The 26,221-nt window shown below is 37.0% G+C and overlaps 1 protein-coding gene across 3 annotated transcripts in view; it reads left to right on the top strand.

Annotated features, from left to right (window-relative positions):
- The window catches only part of PDZRN4 (PDZ domain containing ring finger 4), a 369,700-nt gene extending 343,914 nt beyond the window's left edge, over window positions 1-25,786 (top strand). For all 3 annotated transcript variants that reach the window (XM_079936381.1, XM_079936380.1, XM_079936382.1), the window contains 5 exons: window positions 5,983-6,081; window positions 8,940-9,002; window positions 15,782-15,883; window positions 19,934-20,050; window positions 23,613-25,786. In XM_079936381.1, coding sequence (XP_079792507.1) covers window positions 5,983-6,081; window positions 8,940-9,002; window positions 15,782-15,883; window positions 19,934-20,050; window positions 23,613-25,133 — 1,902 coding nt within the window. In that variant the 3' untranslated portion in view covers window positions 25,134-25,786. The remainder of the gene's footprint in view (window positions 1-5,982; window positions 6,082-8,939; window positions 9,003-15,781; window positions 15,884-19,933; window positions 20,051-23,612) is intronic.
- Window positions 25,787-26,221: the final 435 nt, after the last annotated feature.

The raw sequence follows: 26,221 nt of genomic DNA, 5'->3' as shown, positions 1-26,221 counted from the left end.
GTGTGTGTCTGGCAATGGGAATGATCTCATAGGGAAAGAGAAATTGATAATGCAGGAGAAAGAGAAGGAATAATTCCAGGAGGAAAAAAAATTGAAAAGAAAAAAAAGGAATGGTTTACCAAGTGGAAGAATTGGTCTTTGATAGAATTGGTGATCTTTCTTCCACTGTAACAGAATTATTGCCTACAGGGTGGATACAGATAAACTTAGATTAATATGCTGAGTGGAGGGAAGATACAGTGGTTTCCATTTCATGGCTTCTTTTTTCTCCAAGTGTGGAATAGAATGATTGGCTACGAGTGAAGAGAGAGAAGGCACCCTAGCAGAGTTGCAGAGAAAAGGGGTGTGAAATACTCATCTGGGAGAGCAGAAAGTTGAGGTAATAAGAATGTCTTAGCATCCAATGAGTTCTGAGGGGAGGTCATCAACTGAGAGTGGGCAGGTTGTGTCTGAAAATTGAGGAAAGTGGAGCAGCTTGACTAGGGAAGCATGTGCGATTGTCAGGCAGTGTTGATGGCCCGTCTGAGGTTTGTGGGAATGTGTTTACAGTGAAAGCAGTCCGTGTAGTTAGCATGGCTGTGTCTTTTCCTCCAGGACCATACAGCTGCTTAGGTGGGAACACAAGGAAGTGAATAGTTGGGCTTGGCAGTGATTGACCTTTGCTGGGTGATACGGTGAAGGCAGAGAACAGCAAGGACGTAGATTTTTATGAGTATCGTGACTAACTGCAGCTCCAAGCCGGGCAAGGAGAGAGGGGAGGGTGTGAGGGAATTATTGATAGTGAAAAGTGGAAGGGTCAACAGGTTCAGGGTCCAGTGAGAGAGCACAAATGGTGGAGTGGGAATGGAAGCTGATCAGACCATGGAGTGCTTAAAGTGGATATTTTAGAAGTAAAGCAACTATGAAAATGACATTTTGTGAGTAGTCTTTTCTGTACATTGCTATGACATGTTGAATTATATTGATGTAGACCTGCCCACAACTAACATATAAATCACAAAATCTAGACACAGATGATTGTGGATGTTTAGCAGTGCCACTTGTAAGCTAATAAATGATTATTTTATGTTTTGTTCAAATCTCAAGAGTCAACTGTGAAAAACCCTGAATTTCTGGATTCTTACAAAGGTAAACCACATGATCCTAATACTTAAAAACAAGTGCACTTTCTCAAAAGATACAATATCAAAATAGGAAGGAAGAAAAAAACATGTCTGATGCAAACAGCACGTTTTTCTGGTTTCCTGCCCTGCCTTTGCTCTTTGGTATAGACAGAGCAGGACTGAGTGAAAGCCCATTAAGGGGCAGGTGCCCATGCCGCTGGCCTGATTCTCTAGTTGACACAGCAGAAGTAACCATACAAAATACAAACCACTTGTCACACTCACCTTGATTTTAAGTTTCCCATTTCTATTCCTGACATGGACTCTTAATTACTGGCCTCCTGAATCCATTCCCTTCCCCAGTTAAAAGTATAAACAAAATTAACATCTTTTTCTTTGTTAGGCTGTAAAATTGATTACATTTCCACAAACCTCAAATGGGTAATTTAAGACTTCCTAAGGCAATTCAGAGTCCACAGTGAGAAGCAGACAACCTGGATCTAGAAAAATGTGGCAGTTTTATTTCTCAAAGGATTCAGAAAGAGAAAGTCGCTAAGAATAGGATAGGATTAAACACTGCCTGTATTTCACAACAATATCATTGAAAAGGGAAAGTGGTTGAGTGAGGAGGTGAGGTTAGGGGTGTTAGTGTAAAGACAGGACCACGTGCTTTCGCTTTTACCCTAATGTCTCTATAAAATGTAATTTATTTATTAGTTGCAGTAACTTGTTTTGAATGTTTGGAGTTGGGGTGTCCAAGCCTGAAATGTTGTAGTCATAGCAATTTGGGTATTGCAGGAGTTTTGTCGTTTATTTTTTGCTGAGTTTTATACCTGATTTCCACTATCCAGAAGAGAGGGAATTGAAGCAATATTTTCACAGTAGAGTATCTAGGCTTCTCTTAGCTGTGAGGGTTAAAGTTTTCATATTTCCTACTTAATTCATTTTTAATAAAGGTTTTGTTGGAACAACTAAGCATGGTATTTCACTAGTTACTAATCAACATTACAAAATTTAAGACAATGATATATGATTAATACTAAGCTTGTGTGGTAATGGCTATGTTGTCTGATGAATAAAAACCAAACAACAAATAAAATTAAAAGAAAGATATGGACACAATAGACCCCTCTCTCGGGATTATCAGTTGATATCAGTGACCATCTTGTTTAGCCCTGGTTTTCATTCTGACTTGCGTAGACTGATTGCCTCTGAATTTTCTCACTCATGCCATGGGCCTCAAGAGCTCTTTAGAGCGTGGAAACAATTTGCTTAAAAAACCATTGCAGGCAGCTTCAAGCCTCAGTTCTTCTTCCAGCAAGAGAATTCCATCTAAAAAGCAAAAGTGTGTTTTATTTTCTTTTTAAGTTCCTTGTTCCACCTTAGACCCAATCATAAAAAAATATATAAAATATTCACAGCACTGTAGTGCAACCAATTTATGTAAAATCCCATTCTGTCTATAATTTGAAGGATATCTCACAGCAAACTTTACTAACTTTAATCTCCTACTCCACTCTCAATCTCAATAATCAGTTTCTCACAGGATTAGATACTGTGATTTGATTTTTCTAAGGGACTGTACATAGTCCCAGAACATAGCATCTTAAAGCACATTAAGCCAAAATGAACGTGGTTTCATCGGGTATATGAAGTGATTCTTCCACTGCAGTCACAAATGACTTATGGATGGTTAGCAGTGCCATCCGTGCGGGCTTGCCTTTGATTTGTAGATACCCAAGCATTGTCTCCACGGAGAAAATGTACAGAGGTAGCATTTCACTTTTATGTTTTTCATCAAACAGCTTCCTCGTGACAGAGGGAAAGGTATGAAAGTTGTTAGGGAAAACATTCTCTATTACCAGAAGGTTATTTCTTCAGAAGTCAGAGGCTTGTGTGCACTTGTGTGAAGGGAATACTAAGTTAAACGTGGGCTAGAGGATGCTTTTCAGATAAGTAGCCTTTACAAAGCCTCCTTTACCTCATACAAACAAAATTGTCAACAGGTAGCTGCTTATAAGTTATTTTGTCATAGAATTAAAGAAACTTTGATTCTAAAATGTATGCTTTTGTGTACCAATATGAAATCTGTAGTATCTGAAACATTCTCAACCAAAGAAAGAATTGCAAGTCCGCACTTGGGGCTGGTGCTCGGTGGTTTGTGGGATCCGAGAAATCTCACTTGCGCCTCCTCTGGAGCTTGGAATCTTACTTACTTCCATAAGTTCAGTCCTTTGAACTAAGGCTTGTAATAAAAATTGTATTTTCAATCTTTATTGGTGTGAACCAAACCCTGGATGGGGCCACATTTTAAATAATTACTAATGATGATCCCTTTAAGAAACATTTATTTATCAATTATCTTTATATCTCAAGAGCTACTTGTGAGAGAATGGAAGACTACACCAAATACCAGGTTTTTCTAGGAGATAATTAGGATGGCAAGCCTGAAATCCCAATGGCTTCCTAGGTTGGCAGCCTTAGGAAATCCAGGAAGCAAAATAAATAGTAGGAGGATGCCCAGTATCTTAAAAGGGGGAGGGGGTGATGTTGAAAACAAAGATGCTGTGGGTAACTTTGAGACCTGCTTCACAGTTTTGCTTAGGTTCAATAAGATGACAAGATTGAAGAGTTATTTTGACCTCAGGATCTCAGATTTCTGTTTCCCCGTGATTCTTGGTGATATTGGTGTTGTATGGGTGGTTCTACCCTTTTTATTTTAATAGATTGGTTCCATTTTACCACAAAATATTTAGATATGCATCTTCTAAACAAACACCAAACCATAGTACAGCATGGAGAGTGTAGAGAAAACACTCACGAAAGGAATGCTTCCCTCTGGAAACAACTTCCCACAGGATGGGGTGTTTTCTCCAGTGCTATTGGAAGGACATCGAAAGTCAATGGATTTCAGCTCCGAATACAGATCATTTGCTTTAATTTAAAGGTCTCACTTTCAATTTTGTATGGGATGTTTAGGTTTCCTTGTAGGCCTCTTAGGAATCACAAGCTTCTTTACTCCTTAACTGTATACTTCATTGCTGTAATCGAAGCTCTTTTGTTGCTATAATTCCTTCCTAATGTTACAGTTTTAGTCAAGTATTCTTTCCCTCTAGAGGCATTAATTGTTGCCAATTTTGAAAATGCCCTTGATTGGTGTATACTTTTTGCTTCTGGTGCCAAAACATGTCACTGTTTGCTATTCTTCCTCTAGGTGAAAAGACTTTTTTTCTTCTTGTTCAACATACACCATGCCCTTTTTAAGCTCTGTAGTGTAATTTAGAGTATCTTTGTCTACCAGGTGTAAAGTCAGCATTCTTCATGGTTTCATGTACTTCACCAATTTGCAGTACATGTCTCAGGATAGAAGATTTAAATTTTCTTTTATTTGCTATTAGCTGTGAAATTATTGGTCACTGGAGCTTATGACAGTGTATCCTTGTTAAGGATTTACCTTTGGTTTATAGTACGTCACCAAAATAAATGGTTATTTTCCAATGACAAGACCTTCACTGAAATACAAAGTTAAAAGGGAAGATACTTCTTCAAATGTAGCATAGTGTACAGGAAAATATCCTCTAGTTTGAAATTAAGTGAGTTTCTCTTTATTTAGTCCTGGTAACTATTTCAGATCATATACAGTTAAATGGATACTTTATTAACAAACTTTATTCCCTTCATTCATACACACGTGCGCGTGTGTGCACACACACACAAAATCTACCTCCAGTTAAAGAGGAAATATTATTTAATTATTGTTTTACAAAAAGTTATAAACACTAGGATATATTTTGAAATAAAAGCCATCACCCTTCAACCAACATTAACTGAGTCCCCACACTGAACAGTCCCCTGTTCCAGGCACTAGAGAGAGAGCATTAAGCAAGACAGACAAATAACTCCCACAAAGCCTGAGTTTTAGAAAGATGGTCTAGATTTCATTTCCAATTTAAATTTATTCTGTTCTTCCTCATCTGATTCTTTACTAAAGGGCCTTATAACCTCCATCCAATAGGAACACGTTCTCCATGATGAGAGCACCAATTTGTGTTTCAGTGCTTGGAATTATGCAATTTATTCTAAAAGTCATCTGCTTCTGAGAGTAGTACAAGTCTATTTTATTATATAAAAATGAAATACACTGAAATTTACTATTATTTTACTGAATATAAATCAAGAAATAGATTCAATATACATTACCTAAGCACTGACATTTTAAGCCCCTTAGCCATGTGTTGCAGTAGATGTGTTTCCTTGTTCATTTACTGCTACATTTTTGAATCATTGCCTCTGCCCATATGACTGTTGATGTCTCTCCCTACAGCCTGGATGAACCTATTTCTTTCCAAGGGTGAAAGCTGCTACAAGGTAATAGAAAACCTTGGCCTGAGCTACACAGAACTCTTGCTTATTATAATGTTGTATAGAACTCAAAAGAAGTATTGATGTACAGTTTAGTCTTTTTTTATTTGAACTTAATTTTGTTTTATTAAAATACAAATAAAAACACAGTAGTTTCATAAACATTTTGCTACCTACTTTAACATTCTCAAATATTTTCTTGATTCCATATTTTTGATTTATACATATTTTATTTAAACTTCATTTGTGGTTTTGTAAAGTTTTATGATTTAATATTAAAAAAACTGCACATCTCCAACTTTACAATGAAAAGTTAAAACACTGGCCTGAATATACAGATATACATGTTGAGAGTAAATTGTGAGGATTCTGGTAACATGGGTTAATTTCAGATGTTGGGCAATGATTATGAAGACTTCCCAGGATGGCCTAAAGAATATCAGTGAGTTCTCCATCCTGCTGCGGGATTTGATTTCTCTCTGAGATAAATGTTGTTCTGTGTGTGTTTTTCTCTCAGGAGGTCGAGTTGTGTCGTGTTAACAGTCAAGAGAAGCTGGGCCTGACAGTCTGTTACCGAACGGATGATGAAGAAGACACCGGCATTTATGTCAGCGAGGTGAGAAATGCCATGGAGGAGAGGTTAGAGGAGGCAGACAGCGAGCAGTGGAGTGAAATGACTCATGATGAGAAAATCCTTGGGAGGCTGGAATGGGAAGAATTGGCAATGTGCCAGTAGTTGTCACTTTCAATTAGGAAAGTAAATTATGTTGCCCAAGTAGTGGAATTATTATCAGCCTATTTAATGTGGATGCTTTCACCACAGAATCCCAGTAAGGAGAAGTGCAAAAATTGTAACATTGTCTAAATCTGAATAAAGTCCCTTAAGTACGCAGGAAGTCGAGCAAAGTTTTTGATCAGCAAACATTTATTTGTCCTTCTGTTCCCGCTGTGTCTTTTAACTGTCCTGTTAACAATAGCATTGACTTTTAAATCTAATATTCACAATAATCAGATATTTTACTCTGCTGACAGAATTGATAAATTTAAATATCATATCCAAGAAGTGCATCCATTGGTTTGTTTTATTCAGCCCCATAATCACTTTCAAGAAGTGAGGTACTTACCCAGGGAACTGTATTCAATATCCTGTAATAAGCCACAATGGAAAAGAATATGTACATACATGTATATCTGAATCACTTTGTTGTACACCAGAAACTAACACAACATTGTAAATCAACTATACTTCAATTAAAAAAAGTGAGGTACGTAAATGTGAAATACCCTCAGTGTTAATAACTTTGAAAAAATGTGAAGCAAAATTTATTATTATAGGTGATTTTTTGAAACTCCCGAAAGAATCATTTTATGAGAAGTAGTAAGGTATTATGTGTGTGTGAGATATATATACATATACACATGCAAACATATTTATAATTACACATATACATGCAAACACATATATGCATATACAAGTATATATAGATATGTTATCTAACTCCTGCATATATGTATGTACACACATATATGTGTGTGAAACCATGTACGTATATATGTATGTGTATGAGCCCAAACTAAACACTAATTGCTGTTCTGTGCTGTTCCAAAGTTTCTTGGCCATGACTTTGAAAACATTACGTAACTTACTGCGCTTCGGCTTCCTCACCTAGAAACTTAGTACGATAATGCTTATCACATTACTTTTATAGAGGTGTTTAGACTCTGGCAGAGATAATATAATTAATGAACTTAGAAAACTACTCAGCTCTATAAATGTATCAGTTTACCAAAGAATCTACTGACTGGCTCTCACTATGGAAAAATCTCCAGAGAATACTTCACTTATATACTTCTTTTAAATAAACAACTATGATAACCCCTCTGCTTATGGTGAGGAAGTATAAGGAAACACCTGCAGCATTATCTTTTGTAGTATGTACGGAGGTACAAATGCAGAATTTTAATATTAGTTTGATTACTGTTCTGAAGACAAAGTTTTAGTTGTGAATGTCTTGTAAATAGGATACAATTGATTAATCATCCCTTATTTCCTTCAAGTGAGTCTCTGTTTACTATTTAAACATGTCAACTTTGGAATTTTACTTTTCAGGGATAATAAAAAAGCCACAGGAACAGAACAAAATTACTTGGAAAAAATGTTTCCCTATACCTCTTACATGTAATTATAGTGTCTTTTGTTCTTGATTGATCACTTAAAACTCATTTATTGACTGGCACCACCTAATTAAAAAGTAATATCTAACATCTGGATAGGATGGATCAACCTTACCCTACACTTGAAATACTTTGCTTTAAAAAGGAAAAAAAAAAAAAAAGGCTTTGCTAGAATAAGCTCCAATAAATTGTTTGAAGCCTTCCTGTGAAATGTGATAGATGGAATTACCCCCAGTGAACAGTAAGTCATCACTCAAGTTTGGTCCATTAAAATGTTGATAAACTATTAATAGAGCTTTAAATATCTATTTATTCTAAAATAAGTGACAGTTAATATACTTCACCCTATATGTAAAGTAGTGTCTAGTAATAATCTACATGGATAGGATTTTTTTCATTTCTTGAGCTACATAGATTATAAATCTCTTTATAACTTAATGTGCTCATAACACAGAAATCCCTTTAATAAGTTTGGACTTAGGGTATAGCTATCAGGTTTTCTCAGACAGCTAAGACAGGATTTAAAAATCACCCTAGCAGAAAGTAAATTTCCTGGGTCCTAATATTAACATCAACTGAGGATCATGTCAGCTGAAGACCATGTCTGACAGTTGGGATACAGAAATGAGTGAACAGATATAAAAATAAATAAATAAAATAAAATAAAAAGGGGAGAAAGGATAAAAGGAAGGAAGAAACAAAGAGAGGCAGGGAGAGAAAAGTGGTCCACAAATCAAGATGTGCTCTAGTACTCTTTTTTTTTTAAAAAAAAATCTTTATTGGAGTATAATTGCTTTACAAATGGTATGTTCGTTTCTGCTTTATAACAAAGTGAATCAGCTATACATATACATATATCCCCATATCTCCTATAATAACTCTTTTAATGTCATTGACTGCTAATCTGACAGCTGTGTAAGTTCTAGTTTAGTTTTCTTTTATTGATTCAATCCTCATCAAGGGTCATATTTTCTTGCTTCTTTGTATGTCTAGTAATCCTTGACTGGATGCCAAACATTGTGAATTTTGCCTTGTTGGGAGGTGGCTATTTTTATTCCTGTGAATATTCTTTTTTTTTTTTAACATGCTCTAGTACTCTTTAATTTTATTGTAATTAATTCTAAAATAGTTCATTTACATTTTTAGAATCAGTTGACAGAAGAAAAATTTGGCATGCACTCTATAAATCAATAGAAAAACTTGAAATATGTTTTTAAAAATATTTTTTAAAACCATATTTTTAAGTTCCTGGGAGGATATTGCATATCCAGTTGAAGCTGTGTGTCCTCTCCCTTACAGGTAGATCCAAACAGCATTGCTGCCAAAGATGGCCGGATTCGAGAAGGGGATCGTATTTTGCAAGTATGTGGGGTGGTTATTTCCTTTAATTTCCTACTATCTGTCCAATATTTTTAATTTTATTTTGTTCCTTGAAAAATGTTAGAGAAAATAATTTGTGTTTGTTTCTGGATAGTAACATCTAAAAAACTAAAAGTGATCATTTAAACCTTTTTAAAAATAAGGATAGTGCCATTTAATAAGGATTATTAGCTAATAATTAGTGAGTAAGACATAATCTCTGGACTCAGATACCTCAACTTCAGCTTCCAGCTCCATCACTTACTTGGGCACTTTACTTAACCTCTCATTGTAAGCCTGTTTCCTCATCTTAAAGAATGGTAATAGTAAAATATATTGCTGCAAAGGTTAGATATGATTAAGCATGTGATGTGCTTAGCACACAGTGCATGGTGAGTAATGAGCATTAACTGCTGTTGTTACTAGCATCAGCAGCAGTTATTGCTGCCTTTTCCACAATAAATTAGGTAAACAGGGATCCCAGTGTTCCATTACTATGGAAGTTTAGAAGTCTGAAGAAGTCTTAATTATTTATAAATGAGTTGCTGGGGACATGTGGAGGACGGAATGTGAAAACATAGAGGCTGACTGAATTTCAGTTTAAAAATAGAGATGGTAAGCACCTTATAGGGGGTGTGTAGACTGGAAAGAGTTCCCGGCCCAACCAGGAAAAACTGCAAAAGCCAAAGTTTCTGTCCTAAATCTCCCTTGACCTGCGCTATCCCTTCTTAGTCCTTTCTCAAAAAGGGTGGCTGGAGGAAGACACACAGCGCCCCAGCTTTTATGTCCAGTTTAACCCAAAATAAGAACAGAGGTCCTTGGGGGTTGAGTTTCACTACAGATAACAACTGCAAGACAGGAAGGAGGACTCAAATGACAAATTGAAGAAGTTACAAACTGTTAAAACATTCTGCAAAAGTTTTAATTGTTATGAGAGATCTGTTGTTCCCATTTCTCCTTCCTAGATATGAACCCCTAACGAATGTTTCTTTCAATTTAATACATTTGGATTCAACACTCTACCTGGAAGCAGGGCTTTAAAAATAGACAAGATGCCATGGAAGCCTTTGGGGCATTCCCTGTGTATTTAGGAAGACAGCTGCTTACACAGATGATTACAGTACAATGCGACGTTGTCATGAGAAAGTTGTACCACACGAGGGCTATTCTGCCCAGACTTCTGCTGGTCTTCTTTCCTTTCTTTAGTGGGGGTACTCACTGAATCACACCACTTCTCCATACCCCTTCCCTTCTCTAGCGAGAGGCCACAGAACTCCTTTTTCATCAAGGACCCTCTACTAAGGCTCCAATGAGGAAAGAATAAAAGTATGAATTAGAGGTTATGGTCCCACTAGTCTTCAGAAAACTTGAAGAATACATAATTCCTACTTTAATGAGCTCCCTAAGTGATGACCTGTAGTTAAACAAAATGGGATGTGTCTATCACTGGATAACTCAGGGGCAGGAAAAGTGAATCAAGAAACCAAGACTTGCTACAATACTTTCAATGTTTTTCTCACACTCGTGTGAGTAAACGAGTGAATGAAACACGGGTATTCAGTAGAGAGAGTGATAGGATAAATGGAAGAATAAAATCTGCAGTAAAGCTTTACTTATACATCCTCGTTAATAAAAAGGGGTACCATCTTCGTGTGTCATCCAGATAATGAAAGCTTCAAAAATATTTCATTGAGTTTTTGATTTAGAAATCATTTTAAATGTGTTGTTTACTTTGTTAACATCTCCAATTAAATATACTGAAAAGAATGTAACCTTCCTTTGATGCTCAGGGTCACGTCACACCCAGCAATCACCATGCAGTGCTATATATAATAGAGTAAAATGCTCAATGGCTGAAAGAGCTGTAAGATTGTGTGCCCTGATATTAGATGACCCTAGCTGGCTACTTTTTCTGATGCATTGGGTCTATGTTTTGTCATTTTCCCCTTGCTGTTTCCATCTGTCACTTCTTCCTCTCACCATCTACTCACCACGCCCCATACCCACTACTGTGCACTCACTGGCTCCCTTCCTAGTTTCCAGGTCACCACCTCCCATAGGCTAGATACACAAATACAGTTAGTAAAATGGTGTCTATTAGTTCTGTGGGTAGAGTTTGATAGAAATAAAGTACATGTGCTTCCACAGATGCATACTGTGTATTTTGACACTTCCTTATTCTTGGCTCTATCGTGGGCAGGTAAAGTTTTCAGATAAGATATTTTCTGGATAATAAGGCATTCCTTAATGGACTTGATTCATTGAAAAAACAACAGCAGGATTGATAAAGTGCTGTGGTTTGCCTGATTAGTTTATGTTTAGTGACAAATATGTCACATCTAATGAATAAATACCTGTCACATTAAAAAGCCTAGAATTCAATTCTATCTGCACACACAGGAAACAAAGAATCTTGAGGGTGATAGTAAAATTATATAAAAGAAAACTGTGACAAAATTGTACCGATAGACGAATAGCTCCCGTGTGGCTGGTGAGGAGATTATGGGATACCCTGTAATGAACAATTAATGACTCCTTTCCCAGGGAGATGAGAGTGGGAGAAAGAGAGGATTTCTTCTCATCCTTTAAGTTTCCTGGCTGGCTTTGATTTAAATGAATCTCTTTAGAGCAATCATGATTTTAATTTCCTGTTCACAGTGACCTACGTAGAGTATTTCTATGGTCCTGCCTTCATTGTGTAGCTAAAATTTTCTAACTGTGGTGCTCCACGGTCCTGTCAGAGAACCTCACCTAATGGCACCACACACACAGGTAATCACATGATATTGTTAGAAGGTAGGGGTCATGCAGAAGAGAAACCATGACCCACCTTCGTGAGAACACATTCTAGCTCTCATGTGTTTTTTCTCTGCAAGTGCTTGACAGTTCTATTTGCTGTGCTTTTGCCACAAACTGCTGGTATCAGATGTGTTCCCAGGAATTAATATGGGGAAATTCTTTTACAAAATTGCTGTGCTGAGTCAGGAGAAAAATTAAAGACATACGTGATCAGCCGTCTAAAGTAAAGAGTGCTCTAGTCTCACGTTCTCTTTGGCATATACTATTCCATGTAAGCAATCTAATCTCATGTTGGCCAGAAAAGTCAGTCATGTTTCTAAGGATTATTCCTGACAAAATCCTGCAAAATCTCCAACAGTGGAACAATAAGACTTCTAATCAGCTCTCTTTCTTTCTCTGCCTTAAACTGGTCCTTACCGTTTCTTCCTACTCTTACTTTCTTCCCTTTGGATAACTGTTTTCCCCTATTTCTGTTTTTTTCACCTCTGTATTTCTATTCTTCACTCACCTTCTTTCTCTCCACACTAAAATATAAGCACATTTGAAATAATTTTTTTTTTCTCTTGCCTAAGATTCCTGGGTTTTCAAATAAGAAATTCTATAGGTGGTTGAATGCCAAGAAGTGTAGTTGCCTACCTGCCTATGGTACACTGGTACAGGAAACCTAAAAATTGGTATATTCAAGCAAAAAAGGCTATATAAATATATTTCTAGACTTTTAGGGTTTTACACACACACACACACACACACACACACACACCCCCTCATATGCCCGTACAGGAGATTAGGCCTAAAGTGGAATTTCGGCTGATTTCTCTTTGTAATTGCCACAAATCTCTCCTAAACCAAGAAAATATACATTTTGAAACTAATATTTGCATATACCATGCACAGAAAATGAGACAGATATATTATCTAGCAGTTTTTCCTCATTGATAACAAAGGTTAAATATTACGTTCCTCCTTGCTCTCTTTCCCTCTCTTTTCTTGAAATGGAAGTATTCCATTAAATTGTGCTGACTCCAGTTCTCATCTATGCTCTCCCCTTGTTTCTGGGTCCTTCACCTTTCTGTCTGCATGATGTTTCCAGGCTCAGCAAGCTGCTTTCCCACAAGCAATCCTGTAGCTATGAGCCATCATTCAGCAACAAGAGCAAATGAAGGTGGAAAGGTCTCTCTGATTCCATTCCTCAAGTCTTGCCATTCCTTGAAAGGCATCTTTGATGAAACCTACGGCTGTATTTTTTGCCTCAGTATCAATCTGGGTATCAAACTAATGTCCCGAGTACAACGGGATCTACCAACCAAGTGGCTAAGGTGGCCTTTATTTTGAAAAATAAACAAAGATTACATTTTAATGCCAGTTTTCTGTGACAGATTTCTTTCATTCCACATATGATTCTGGATGTAAAACTGTTTCTACAATGTATGATCTGTCCTCCCAAAATAAGAACATAATGCCAGGACTGGAGACCATGGCTTTCGTCAGTATGAGTTCACAGAGGAGAGAGAACACCAACTATAAAGGAAATCAAATGTAGCCATATTGTTTCTTGATGGCCCTCTAAAAATTAAAAATATATATGAGATAGATATCTTTTAAACTAGAACCATGTTTCCTGCTATGGATTTCAATGTTATGCATGAATTTTATTCTATTTTTTTTTTGAATTTTATTTTATTTTTTATACAGCAGGTTCTTATGTTATCCATTTTATACATATTAGTGCCCATATGTCAATCCCAATCTCCCAATTCATCCCACCACCACCACTACCCACATGAATTTTAATATATGTGCTTTGTTTAGAAGAAAAGAGTCTTTCTGAGGGATTAAAATATAAATAATCATAGTAATAATAATAACAACAATAGCATTAACAGTAATATGTGCAAGCTTGAGCACTTTCTGTATAACAGGCACTTATTTAAACTGTTCACATATATTAACTCTTTTAATCCTATAACAGTCCTCTGAGAAAAGCACTATAATCTGCATTTTAATAGAGGAAATGAACAATAACATTATCATGACTGAAGAGTGTTTAGACTAATGGTAAGTAAAGTTTAGATGAAGAATTTGGAAGTATGCATATACTCAAGTGAAAAAGTAGTAGTGAGAATTGTATTTCAAACAGAAAAGGTTAAGTTGTGTGAGATCATCCAACTCAGTCTCCTTAGGATCAATGCCTACAATGGAGGGAAGATGAATGATTAGGTCCACAATTGATAGACAAATAGATGCATCACAGATATACTACTAAGAATTACTATGAAATGGATAAAAGCCCTCAAAACTGAAAGAAATCATTATTTTTAAACTACACGCAATTGAGGTGGGGGAGGTGTAGTGGAATCCATCACTCCCAATTTATGTTTATTTGAAGAAAAAAAGGGCTTGGACTCAGTACAAAATTTTCAGATACATATTTACCAAAAAAAAAAAAAAAACCCATAACACATCCTTCTTGGTCATTAGTCCCCAGTTTGGAATCAAAGTTTTCATTTTCTAATTTGGTGAATTTTATTTGAGAATTGCCAAAAAAAGGGGGGGGGGGAATGTACTTTATAAAAGCTGAATTTCCTGTCCACACATACAAGTGAAAAACTAAGGAGCTATTCATTTGATCACAGTAAGAAAATACAGCATGAGGTTGTATGATTCCCCCCCCACCTTTGACTATCACTGTCTGCTTTCTTTGTGCTAAATACGAGTCTAGGAATAATAATCATTTATTGTGGTCCACAGTTGAGATTCCTGAGCTTGTCTTCAGATAATTATGTCTGTCTTCATGCATCAGCCAGAATCCCAGAGACCCACAAGGAGAAAATGTCAGGAGTCTACTTCATGCTTTTAAGCAGAAATTCTCAGTGAAAGATGTTAAATTAATTGTTGAAAAAAAATGGTCAATGCAGCCACACTTTCTGAAATAAATACTTATTTTAGACAGAATTACTTGACCTCTTCAATTGAAATTTCTTCCCACATTTTTGATTATGTGTTATGGATCAAAAATCTCATCTCTATGGAATTGAGCAATCAATAAAATAAAAGAAATTTAAAATAGCCAAAGAAAAAAGTGTATCAATAAGAGCTAAATACATTTGAACATGAAATGTAGTTTAAAATACAAACTTTAGGAACCTTATTTGCCCTGTAGAACTTAGAAAAAAGAAAAAGGTGCATTTCAAACACCGCTAGAATCTTTTGTTTTAATCGAAAGTTTACTCAAGCTTGGCTTCTTTCAGTAAGCATCCTTATTTAAATTTTTTTTTCTTATTTTATGTTAATTTTTAAAAATTTTATTTAAGTATACTTAAGAGATGAGCCTTAGGATATTTCATTAGTTTTGTTGTTTTAGGGAAGCGGATAGATCCGAGAAAGGAGCTGGAGTAGATGACAATGATACTGGTTCTTCGTTTGATTAGTTAAGCACTGAAAGATATCCCGAGAGTGATTTGGGGCAACTGAGTCAGACCCACACGCAAATACGAAATGATTAAATGAAAATGCAAGCAACAGCAGCCCGGGAGCATCGCCCGGTGAGAGATAACGCGGCAGCTCGCTAATTGGCTCACAGCAAGCGTGCAGGATGACGGATTTCAGTTGTGGTATTGCTGGTCCTACTTCCCCCAGCACCATTATCTCAGAGTGACACTTCCATTACTCTGAGCGGAGAAAGATGAACGTCACCTGTCAGGGGCTGGTTAATTGTGTTGCTAGATGTATGTTGCCAGGGCGCAGGTTGGACATTTATGAACATAACTGCTTCCTCTGATGTCCGCCATCCTTCAGGGATCGATACGGCTCTTACAGTAAGCGCGTAATTGAGTGAAGGCACTTACCACTGAGGGGCTGAAGACGAGCCCATTGTGTGAGCTTCATTGTCCATACATTTACCATAAATGAGCTGATATTTGCCATTTATTGTGTGCAGCATTGTGGAAATGGAAACTAATGCGCCACTTTCATCTGTTTTCTAGATAAATGGGGAAGACGCCCAGGATCGAGAGGCGGCGGTGGCCCTGCTATCTAGTGATGAGTGCCGGAGAATCGTGCTGCTGGTGGCAAGGCCGGAGAGTCAGGTCAGAACAGAGAGAGCAAAAGTCTTGAGACTGCACTTTAGGTTCATTGTCTGCTATTCTATAACAGATCAGTGCCATGGATGTTTGTAAAACCAGGCATACAAAATATAATTGAGTCATCTTTCCCAACTGGCCAAACTTATCAAAACAATTATAAGTAAAGACTCCTTAATATGGCTTCACAGAAAGGCAGCTAAACATTTTATTTTTTTGAAAACACAAAATTGAATCATTACTCTCTCCTTCCACTTGCCAGTTATTTAAATTAATTCATAAATGAAAAATGATTGACTTTATGTGATATTTAATTCTGTGTGGATCCTTGTTTTAGTTTTTCATCTAAAAATACTTAATTGGCATATTAAGGTATCTTGAAAGAATCTCTAATGAGAGAAACATTAGCATATCTAGCTATCAACTTAAATCTTTTTAGAGTAACTTTATCCAATAAAATACCTTAAGAGTACAGTGTAGTTCCATGTATAGTAAATGAATTTTTTCCAACTTTAGTGTGACAAAAACAAATTGATAGCTTTTAAAGAATTTTTTTATATCTTTACAGAGGGAGATGTCATGAAAGTAAAGGAGAGGTAATGGTGGAAGAAAAGTACTATTGGTACTTCTTTTTATATCCTTTTTATCCCCCACCACAATGCAGAAAGGACATTACGTTGTCACCATTCTATCCATCTGTCAGTGCTGGATAACCAACTTCAGTGAGTGAAGTTGGTTATATCACCATTTGTCTTTCAGGTTATTGATCTGATATATTTCAGACTCAATAACTACATACTATCTATAAATTACATTGAGTAAGTGTATTTCAGGGTCAGACCGAATCCTGTCTTGAATATAGTGGTTTTAAAAGATGACCCTTTCCACATATATTTCCATTATGCCCTTGACCATTCTGAATGGTTCCCATAAAGCCTGCTATAGCCTAGGGCAGACTAAAGTTACACACCTGAGGTCCTAGGAGTGGGAAAGGAAACCCCACAACTGGCTGTGCTGTCTATGTGGGAGTGAATTATTAAAATACATATGAAATTGCAATAATTACCTGGAAATTTTGCAAACTGGTTAATCTCAATGATCCCATTTTCTTGAAAAATAACAGAATAAAGGGGCTAAATACATATTAGTGAAATTAATGGTAAATTGACGAGTACTCAATAGTCATCCTTGTTGTAGAAAAGATATTTCAACTTTATAATGTGGTTTCCCTGCCCTTTCCATGTAACTGCTAGAGAACCTCACTTATTTATAATTAAAGCATTTTCTTTATTATGCCACATAACAGCTATAACATACTGTGGAAAAAATAGAAATTAATAACATAAAACCAGATCCTGTTAATCTTTAATGGCGTACATATGCTTGGTAGAACCCCTGGCGTTTTTGAATATCTGGTTACACTCCTGACCCAAGAGTCAATGTTGGAGGATGAATTTTCAAGCAAGACTTTCTTCCCACAGTTGATAAAAGATGGTTGTCTGACTCTGTAGCATATCATCCTGTCTGTCAAAATCAAGATCTGCCCTAGCCCCTTGATCCTAAAGAAGCTGTCATGACACTGGAAGGCAGCTAATTGTCTTTAGAAAATCAGATTTCTAGAAAAATAAGGAAAGAAAATGCATTTTAATATCATAATTTAAAAATGTAATTTAAGCAATACATGCTATAAGGTGGCAAAAACAACACAAAACTTGTATTTATATCACCATATTTTCCCATCAGTTTCAGTATATCTCATTATTGCATTTTTTGCATGTGTATTTTATTTAGGGAGAGTATAGAAGTTTTAGTGTGCTTTTTCTAGTCTTTTTTTTTTTTTTTTTTAATGTTTCAAATTCTCTCTACATTCTCGGAAATGATCAGAGTTGCTGGGGGCAGTATTGTGCAACCGTGCAATATTTTTAAATAACTCATTTCTTTCATTCCCTGTCAACTTACTTTGATTTTCTGCCCATTTTCTTCCTCAGACCATTAAAGATATTGCTATTTTGTCCTATTCCCCTTGGGACATTGGGGCAGAGAGGACTCTTGTAAGAACTGTAGAGAACTTTTGAGACAAGTGCAGGTTGTTTCTTTCTTGGAAATGCCACGTGTGAGCCTCTACTGTGCAGACAGATCCCCCTGTATAATTATGACAGTCCCCCCTTTCCCATGACTCAACTCAAGGGAAAAGTCTGTCTCTGCCACAGCACTGAACTCAGACTGCCATGAATGTGTGTGTAGGGGGAAGGGAAATGCTACAGGGAAGGGAGGTGAGCCAGAAGAATCTCTCCTGACTTAGTGTGCTGTGTATTCCTCCAGCCTAGAGGGAAGTCTTAATCAAAGTAGACATACACTAACCACACATGGCAACTCAGGGATCTGTGGGGTTAGTCAATAAGAAAAGAGTTATAGGAAAGCATTAATTTCCAGCATGTGTTCTCTTTGTCTTCTCCATCCCTTCATTTCAATTTCAAAAGACTCTGTTCCATCATTCACTGTATCAGTGTTGGCAGATATTTTGTTTTGACCTGATTAAAGAAAAAGTCCTTGCTGTGCTTATAAAAAATAAACTTTTCTAGCTTTAAGTAATTTCTTTTGGAGCCTGGCATTTGCAGCTTCATGAAACTTAAAAGGGATTAAAAAATGTAAAACTTGGACAATTATGAATTGGACTGAATTTAAATTCTTAGTCAGCTTAATCTTCATAGCTCATCTGTATATCAAAGTCACCGGAGTGGAACTTGGTCAAGTTATTCAGGCCACCGTGAGATAAATGAGGATGCATAAATGCATTGATGCTTTTGGCCCAGTCAAGTTTGAAATAATTTAAGGTCTAGGTAGCCTTTAGTAAATAAAAAGAAACCTATGATTGCCTTCATTTAATGAATGTGATACGTATACACTCATGCCTCTTCTGGTGCAATTTAATGTCCTCTCAGGTTCGTTTGTTTTTAAGTTTTAGAAGTTCAGTTCTCTTAAAGACAAGCTTATTTTTTGTGTTTGTTTGGTGCTTACCCATTCGTCCGGTGGTGAAAACATCTCCCACTGTTGTCAATTTTGACTCACTAGAAAGCTGCTGATTCTTTGTAACACAGAGTAAAGGGGAGCTTTGACAATAATTCAGTTAATTCAATCAGCATAGACAGTTAATTTATGTAATCCAGCTCCAAAAACCCACTTTGAGGCAAATTATCTGAATTGACTGTCAACACTTATCATATTAGCAAGGTAACTACCAGTTTTCCACTTCCTTTTGTATTGAGAAACCAAAAGGATTTGTTTGGTTTAGTTTGTGTAAGACTGCCACAAGAATACCTACCTTCAGCACCCACAAAGAAAACCCTGCACACTTCACACGGCTCCCTCACCCTTACGTGCACATTTAAGGTCTTCCTCCTTGGAATTGGGTCTGAGAAATGAATCACAGTAGTCATGGCACAGCATCACTCTTTATTGAGAGTAACTTAGAATTTTCCTTTTTTTTTTTTTCAGATGAAATAAATGTTGTCCGTATTTGTGGCAAGCAGCCATCTTGTTAACTTGAAAGTCAGCCATCTAAAAATAAAAAAGCAAAATGAGGGTAGCATCAGTGTGTGTGTGTGTGTGTGTGTGTGTGTGTGTTGGTGGGGGGTGCTTTGTATGGAGTTGCTTTGGGGGTTTTTGTTAAGGAAAAAGGCCCGATTGTCTCATAGCCCTATTAGGACCATTGCTGTTCTTTAACACAGGGACTGTTGGGGGTAATGAGCATGACAGCTGTGGATTATGCAGGATGCTTTTCATACACTTTGAAAGGCAGTGATGTTCTGTGCTGAGGTCTACTCAGTTATGAGAGAAAATCTGTAGCTCTGTTTCAGGGAAGGATAAAAGGCATGAGTCCAATTTTTTTTTTTTATCACCTTTTCTTCCTTCTGAGAGGTGAACTATAGGAGGCTGGTATTTTGAAGAGAATCATTATGATAAAAGGAACTGGTCAGGCGTCACCATTTAAGTTTACCCTATTTTAGCTTGAGTTCTCATTAACTGAATGTAATGTACTAATGTATTCTTTTGCAGCTGGAGGAAGGCTGGCTAGAAGATGAAAGGAATGAATATTTAGAGGAGTTAAACTTATCGATGTTGGAGGAACAGCATAATGAAGCAATGCAGCGCACTGCCAGTCAGGTGGAGCAGGTAGGGCCACGATCTGAACTCCAGCATTTGAAATGATGCTAGTTCTTTTTTAAATGTGTAACCATAAATGGAATAAAAAAACAAAAAGCAAAGAGTTTGACCAAACATCTCTGTGATGGTAATTTTTGAAAGCAAATGATCATCTCAAATGAAGCAGAGGGAATAAATACAATTTTTTTCTATTAAGAATACTTCTACTTTGGGAAGCTTAGGGGCCATTGTGGAGAGTACAGTAGTATTCAAATGCTGACCCAGGCACTGTTCAACCTAATTCGGAAATTTAATAGTAAAAAATGCATGTTGCTTCTCAGTATACCAGTTAGAGATAAACTATATCTCATGAGGTAACCCCTCCCCCCCAAAAAAGTAATTTTGTATTTTAAAATATTAATGCATGTATTTGAATATTTAGGCAACTTTAGGAAGATGATGACATGATGCAAGCCATCAACCTTATTTGGGTATTTGGTATCGTGATTACACCTTTATACTCCTGAATTAAGAGTAGTTCAACTTGCGATTATTGATATCATTTTGTCTTAAGGTCATATATTCATTCAACAAAAAATTCTCAGCCCCTAATATGTTTCAAGTACCATGTTTGATCCTGAGAATACAAAGAAAATGAGCAAAGTTCCTGCCTTTAAGTAATTCGTAACTAGTGAAAGATCACAGTGTGGTTTGTGGCAAACCGAGTCTTAGTATTCTTTTCATTTTTGTTGTTTTTCTACTAGATAAAATCAAGATCGATATAGCCTAGATTTTTTATGTCAGATTCATGTCATTCATTTGCCTAATATAATTTTATTAACACTTCCGCTGTCAATCTGCTTATTTGTTTAATTATCATCCTATTCTCAACATTAATCCTTAACTCACCCTAAAAGGTAATTTAAAAAAAATCCTGGCAGTTAGGCTTAGGAATATAAAACACAAACATCCTATCACTTTGCCAAACTGAATGATGAGATGCACTGACATGCTGGCATCCCATAACAGAGGTGTGTGTGTGTGCATGTGTGTGTCTGTGCATGCGTGCTCATGTGTATATGCTAATAAATTATTAGGTTGCAAACTACAGTTGACAGAGCCATGTGTGCTACACTCTGTGCTCACCATGGATGCTCAGTGGCCACTTCACAAACAAGAGTTCATGCTCAAAAGCAATGCTGCTACTGTAGCAATTGCTTTTCAATATAAAGAGGACAGGTTGAAATTTTAATGTATGACTTCAACACTGGCCACAAATAAAGATATTTTTGGTGGCAGCTGCTGGTTACAAGCAAGAAAGTCCTTGCTCCAGGCTTTTTCTCTCTTAGATAAAAAATGTGACCTGATACAAAATTGACAGGAGGATGTTGGAATAAAGAAAGAAGGGAGAAATCCTGTCCAGGTGAAGTGATATGGTGTCAGATGCTGCCTACTCATCAGATGTAATACAAATGCTAGGTCTTTTGAGGTAACACAAGATGTCCCTGAGGTGAGATTTTCATTGTGTAGAAATTTCTCTTCACCATGAGACTGAAAAATGATGAGAAGTACAGAAACCTTTAAAAGTCCTTTGTCCTTATAAACAATAATACTACATTAAAAGTGCCTTGGTAGAAACCTTGCCTGTCACTATAATAATTCCATAGGGAAATGATAAATTATAGAATAGCATTATATCAGAAACCAGGAATTCTAGGTTTGAGAATAGAAAATTGTTTTCACATGTGCTCATAAACCAGTGACAAAAGAAAGGGCAATTCAATTAAAAATTGCATATCCATATTTAAAAACTAAAATACATATCCATCTGAAGGTTTACTTCACATGCTGTCCTTGGTCCTGTAACTGTTGTTAACACACATTTTGCTAATTAATTTGTCTGTATCATTTATTGCATGAAAAATAAGAAAAAATACTGCCTTCCTGTATTTTTTCAGCTTACCATTAGATAGGAGAAAAAATATAAATGTAAGTTATATGGTATATAAACTCAAATGTCCAATATCAATAATATCCTCTGGGAGTTTTATGGCACACTGTGCAGATGTCACCACATTTGATGCTGTTGTCACCTTATAGCAAGGGACATAGGGATGTATCAAGCTTTCCATTGTTAGTTACAGTTACTTAGGTATAATATTTTTTATCAATAAGACATTTTAAATCAATCTCAGTATGTTCTTAAAAATGAGGAAAAATATTTTAGGGAAAGATGGAGAATCCTAGAATAACCTGATACGTGTTCATATTCCCCCCCCCCCCCCCCCCCGTTCATTACACTTTGTTCTGCCATTACTTAGGTGGAAGAAAACAACAATTATCTTAACCTTCCAGACCTGTTTTACCTTTTATCACCCATTCTGTCCTTCTTTGACACTAACAAGCTTGATTATATTTAATTATATAATTTCCTGCTAAAGGGAAAAAAATATAAATATATATATATATAATAGTAAGTAAACTTAGACATAAGGAGAATACAATCTAGAAACTGCCATGTAGACTTTTATAAGAGAAGTGGTGGAAGAAAGAGTAACTTTATCCTATTCACAGAGAAACAATTAGATGTGCACTTCCCTAGGGCAGTGACAGTTAATTGTTCTACATGAAAAGCCAAAAATTACCAGGGAGTGAAGTTCACATATATTTACATACCTATCTCAAAATATGTTTTTTGACATTATGCCCATGTCTGGCAATCAGTGCTGCTCAGATTTTCAGGGGAACCGTCATTTTACTCTCAGTAGAATAAAACTCACCTCTGAAGGAAATTACTGGTTAAGAGTAGAAAAATCTTTTAAAGTAACCCAAGTGAGTCCAAAGACATTACTGTTGCTTTTGAGCAATGTGATTTGGAGATGCACTGAGGTCAAAGTACATGTATGCAAGAATACAGCATCTTGGACATGTAAGAAATCCTGGCCCTGGGGGATGGCATTGGCCCCCTAGACCTCTAGCCTAAGAAGCTACATCCATCTGGGATTAAGTTTCCTCATCTATAGATGGAAGGTCCTGGGCTCCAGTAATGAACCTATTCCTGAAATTTTGTGATGTTTGGCTTATCATTATCAGTGTATCACTAGATCCAATGAAGTCTCCTCTGAACTTGAGAAAAGTTCAGGAAAAAGAAAATAGTAACAAGATGATGTGGCTTCTGAACTCTAGGCCTTCCTATTTCTGAAGACTATTTCGGCACTCTGTCTTACTCATCCTTTTACTCACCACAGAAACTCATAAAGTCACCTCATTTACACACCTTCCCTCCAGTTTCCCAACTAAGAGAAAACCTTAAGACAAGAATCACTTATTTAAATGTGTCCTGTTTTATTTATCCTCAAGTGAGTAGCATAGCCATATTCAAGCAGCTTTTGTTTTCTTTATATTCAAGCATAAAAAGCTGCCATGAGCTAATTGCCTTTATTTCTAAAATTGTTATGGATACTAAAATGAGGGCAGCTTTCTAGGAACTGCACTTTTGCCAAGAAGCACTGTTTTTTCAAGCAAGTTTTCCAACATTTGGTGTTTTTCAAAATAATTAGCTTTCTTTCTTCTCTCAACTTTATTTTCTTAGCCAAAAAAACAAGAAGAAGAAGAAGGCACAACAGACACGGCAACATCCTCATCCAACAACCATGAGAAGGACAGTGGAGTGGGGCGCACAGATGAAAGCTTGCGGAACGACGAGAGCTCAGAGCAGGAGAATGCAGCCGAGGATCCCAATGGCACATCTTTGAAGAGCAAGAGAGAGCTGGGGCAGAGCCAAGACACTCTGGGAAGCACTGAACTTCAGTGTAATGAGAGCTTCGTGTCTGGTGAATACATTGACTCAGACTGTACTGGCAACCAAGATGAGGAGTGCGAAAGGTTTCGGCAGCTCTTGGAGCTCAAATGCAAGATTCGGAAGCATGGAGAGTATGACCTGTATTACTCAAGCAGCACAATAGAATGCAATCAAGGGGGACGAGAGGGAGTGGAGCACGAACTACAGTTGCTTAATGAAGAACTAAGAAACATTGAACTTGAGTGCCAAAATATCATGCAGGCTCACAGGCTCCGGAAAGTGACAGACCAGTATGGAGACATCTGGGCACTGCATGAGGGAGGATTCCGAAATTATAACACCAGCATAGATACGCAGAGGGGAAAACTAGATGACATCCTTGAACACCCAGAAAAGTCAGACAAAGACAGTTCTAGTGCTTACAACACAGCTGAAAGCTGCAGAAGCACTCCACTCACTGTGGACCGTTCCCCTGACAGTTCCCTCCCAAGAGTGATCAACCTCACCAATAAGAAAAACCTGAGAAGCACAATGGCAGCCAATCAGTCCTCTTCTGGACAGAGTAGTAAAGAGTCAACCAAAGCCAAAACCACTGAACAAGGTTGCGGCATTGAAGGCAAAGAGAAGACTTCAGAAAGCAGCAAGCTTTCTGATCCAGAGAAGACCAGCGGTGAACACATCCCTTACCTCTCTCCTTACCACAGCTCCTCCTATAGATATGCAAACATCCCAGCACATGCCCGGCATTATCAAAGTTACATGCAGTTAATTCAACAGAAGTCCGCAGTCGAGTACGCTCAGAGCCAGCTCAGCTTGGTGAGCGTGTGCAAGGAGTCTCAGAAGTGCTCAGAACCCAAGATGGAATGGAAGGTGAAAATCAGGAGTGACGGGACACGGTACATCACCAAGAGACCCGTGAGGGACCGCATTCTGAAGGAGCGTGCCTTAAAGATCAAGGAGGAGCGGAGTGGCATGACGACGGACGATGACACCATGAGTGAGATGAAAATGGGGCGCTACTGGAGCAAAGAGGAGAGGAAGCAACACCTGGTGCGGGCCAAAGAGCAGCGGCGCCGCCGAGAGTTCATGATGCGGAGCCGGTTGGAGTGTCTCAAGGAGAGTCCCCAGAGCGGCAGCGAGGGCAAGAAGGAGGTCAACATCATTGAACTGAGTCACAAAAAGATGATGAAGAAGAGAAACAAGAAAATTTTGGACAACTGGATGACAATCCAAGAACTGATGACCCATGGGGCCAAGTCCCCTGATGGCACACAAGTTCCTAATGCCTTTTTGTCAGTCACCGCGGTATGACCGAATGGATGGAAGGCAGCTGACTTTCAGAGGGTGCTACCAGTTTGGGTAGAGGATGCTTGCCTCGTTCAATGTGGCGTTTTTATATATATTTTGTGACTCTTTATAGTTTAAATTTTTTGTAAGCAAAAATACCTGCTAATTTTTCATTTGTTTTTCATATACTTGTACCTTCTTTTTGGCTGAGATTTTTCTTTAACTTGTGATATATTCGTATTACTCATTTATATATAAAAACAAACAAAAGGAAAGAAAACAAAAAAAAATGAACAAAAATACTGAGGAGCTAATTAATTTCCTATTTTAATGTATCTATTGTAGATCTGGATTTATTGCTCTAGTTTACTTATTTTCTACTTTAATAACAACTCAATGCCAAAACATTTCTCTGCTTGCTTCTTGGCATAATACATATGAAGTCAAACCTGTTGATAAATCATGTGCCACATCTTGTCTTATACATAAAAGCCACCTCTTTTTAACATGCCGTTGTACATTTAACACATAAATGGCCGTTGTCTTTGTCTCAGTAAAGTGTAGGTGGACAATCTTTCTGTGGTATGTAGTGACATTGGTCATGTAGCTAGATAGTTGTGGTAATTGTGACAATAAAAGCAAAATAAATTATTGATTATCCCTGAGAAAAGCTATCAAGGAGTGTTTTATTTCCATTGTTCACTGTGGTTGCCAGATATAAATTAATTATATATATATACTATTTAGAAGACTCCTAATTGTGGATTATAAAATGCATACATTTTCTGTCCCTTTTTATTCAAGAAATTGTCCTGAAATACTTCCCACAGATAATTGTGTCCTATATTCTTACCAGGAGTAAGTTAGATAATGTGTGTAGAGCATCTAACAGATGCTGACTAAGCATTCAATAAACATGAGTTCATGCTCTCCATGACTGCCACCCATGTAAGGAAAAGCCAAGAACAATTTAGGGGATGACACGGACAGAGAAAATCAGTAAAATATCTTAGATTGTTTGTAAGGGCACTGTATTAGTCAGCTCAAATTACCATAACAACATACCATAGACTGTGTGACTTAAACAACAGGAATTTCTCACAGCTCTCAAG

Source organism: Stenella coeruleoalba, assembly GCF_951394435.1.
Source record: "Stenella coeruleoalba genome assembly, chromosome: 11".
Taxonomy (NCBI): domain Eukaryota; kingdom Metazoa; phylum Chordata; class Mammalia; order Artiodactyla; family Delphinidae; genus Stenella; species Stenella coeruleoalba.
Note: the sequence above shows the minus strand (reverse complement) of the source record. Positions and strands in the feature narration are given on the sequence as shown.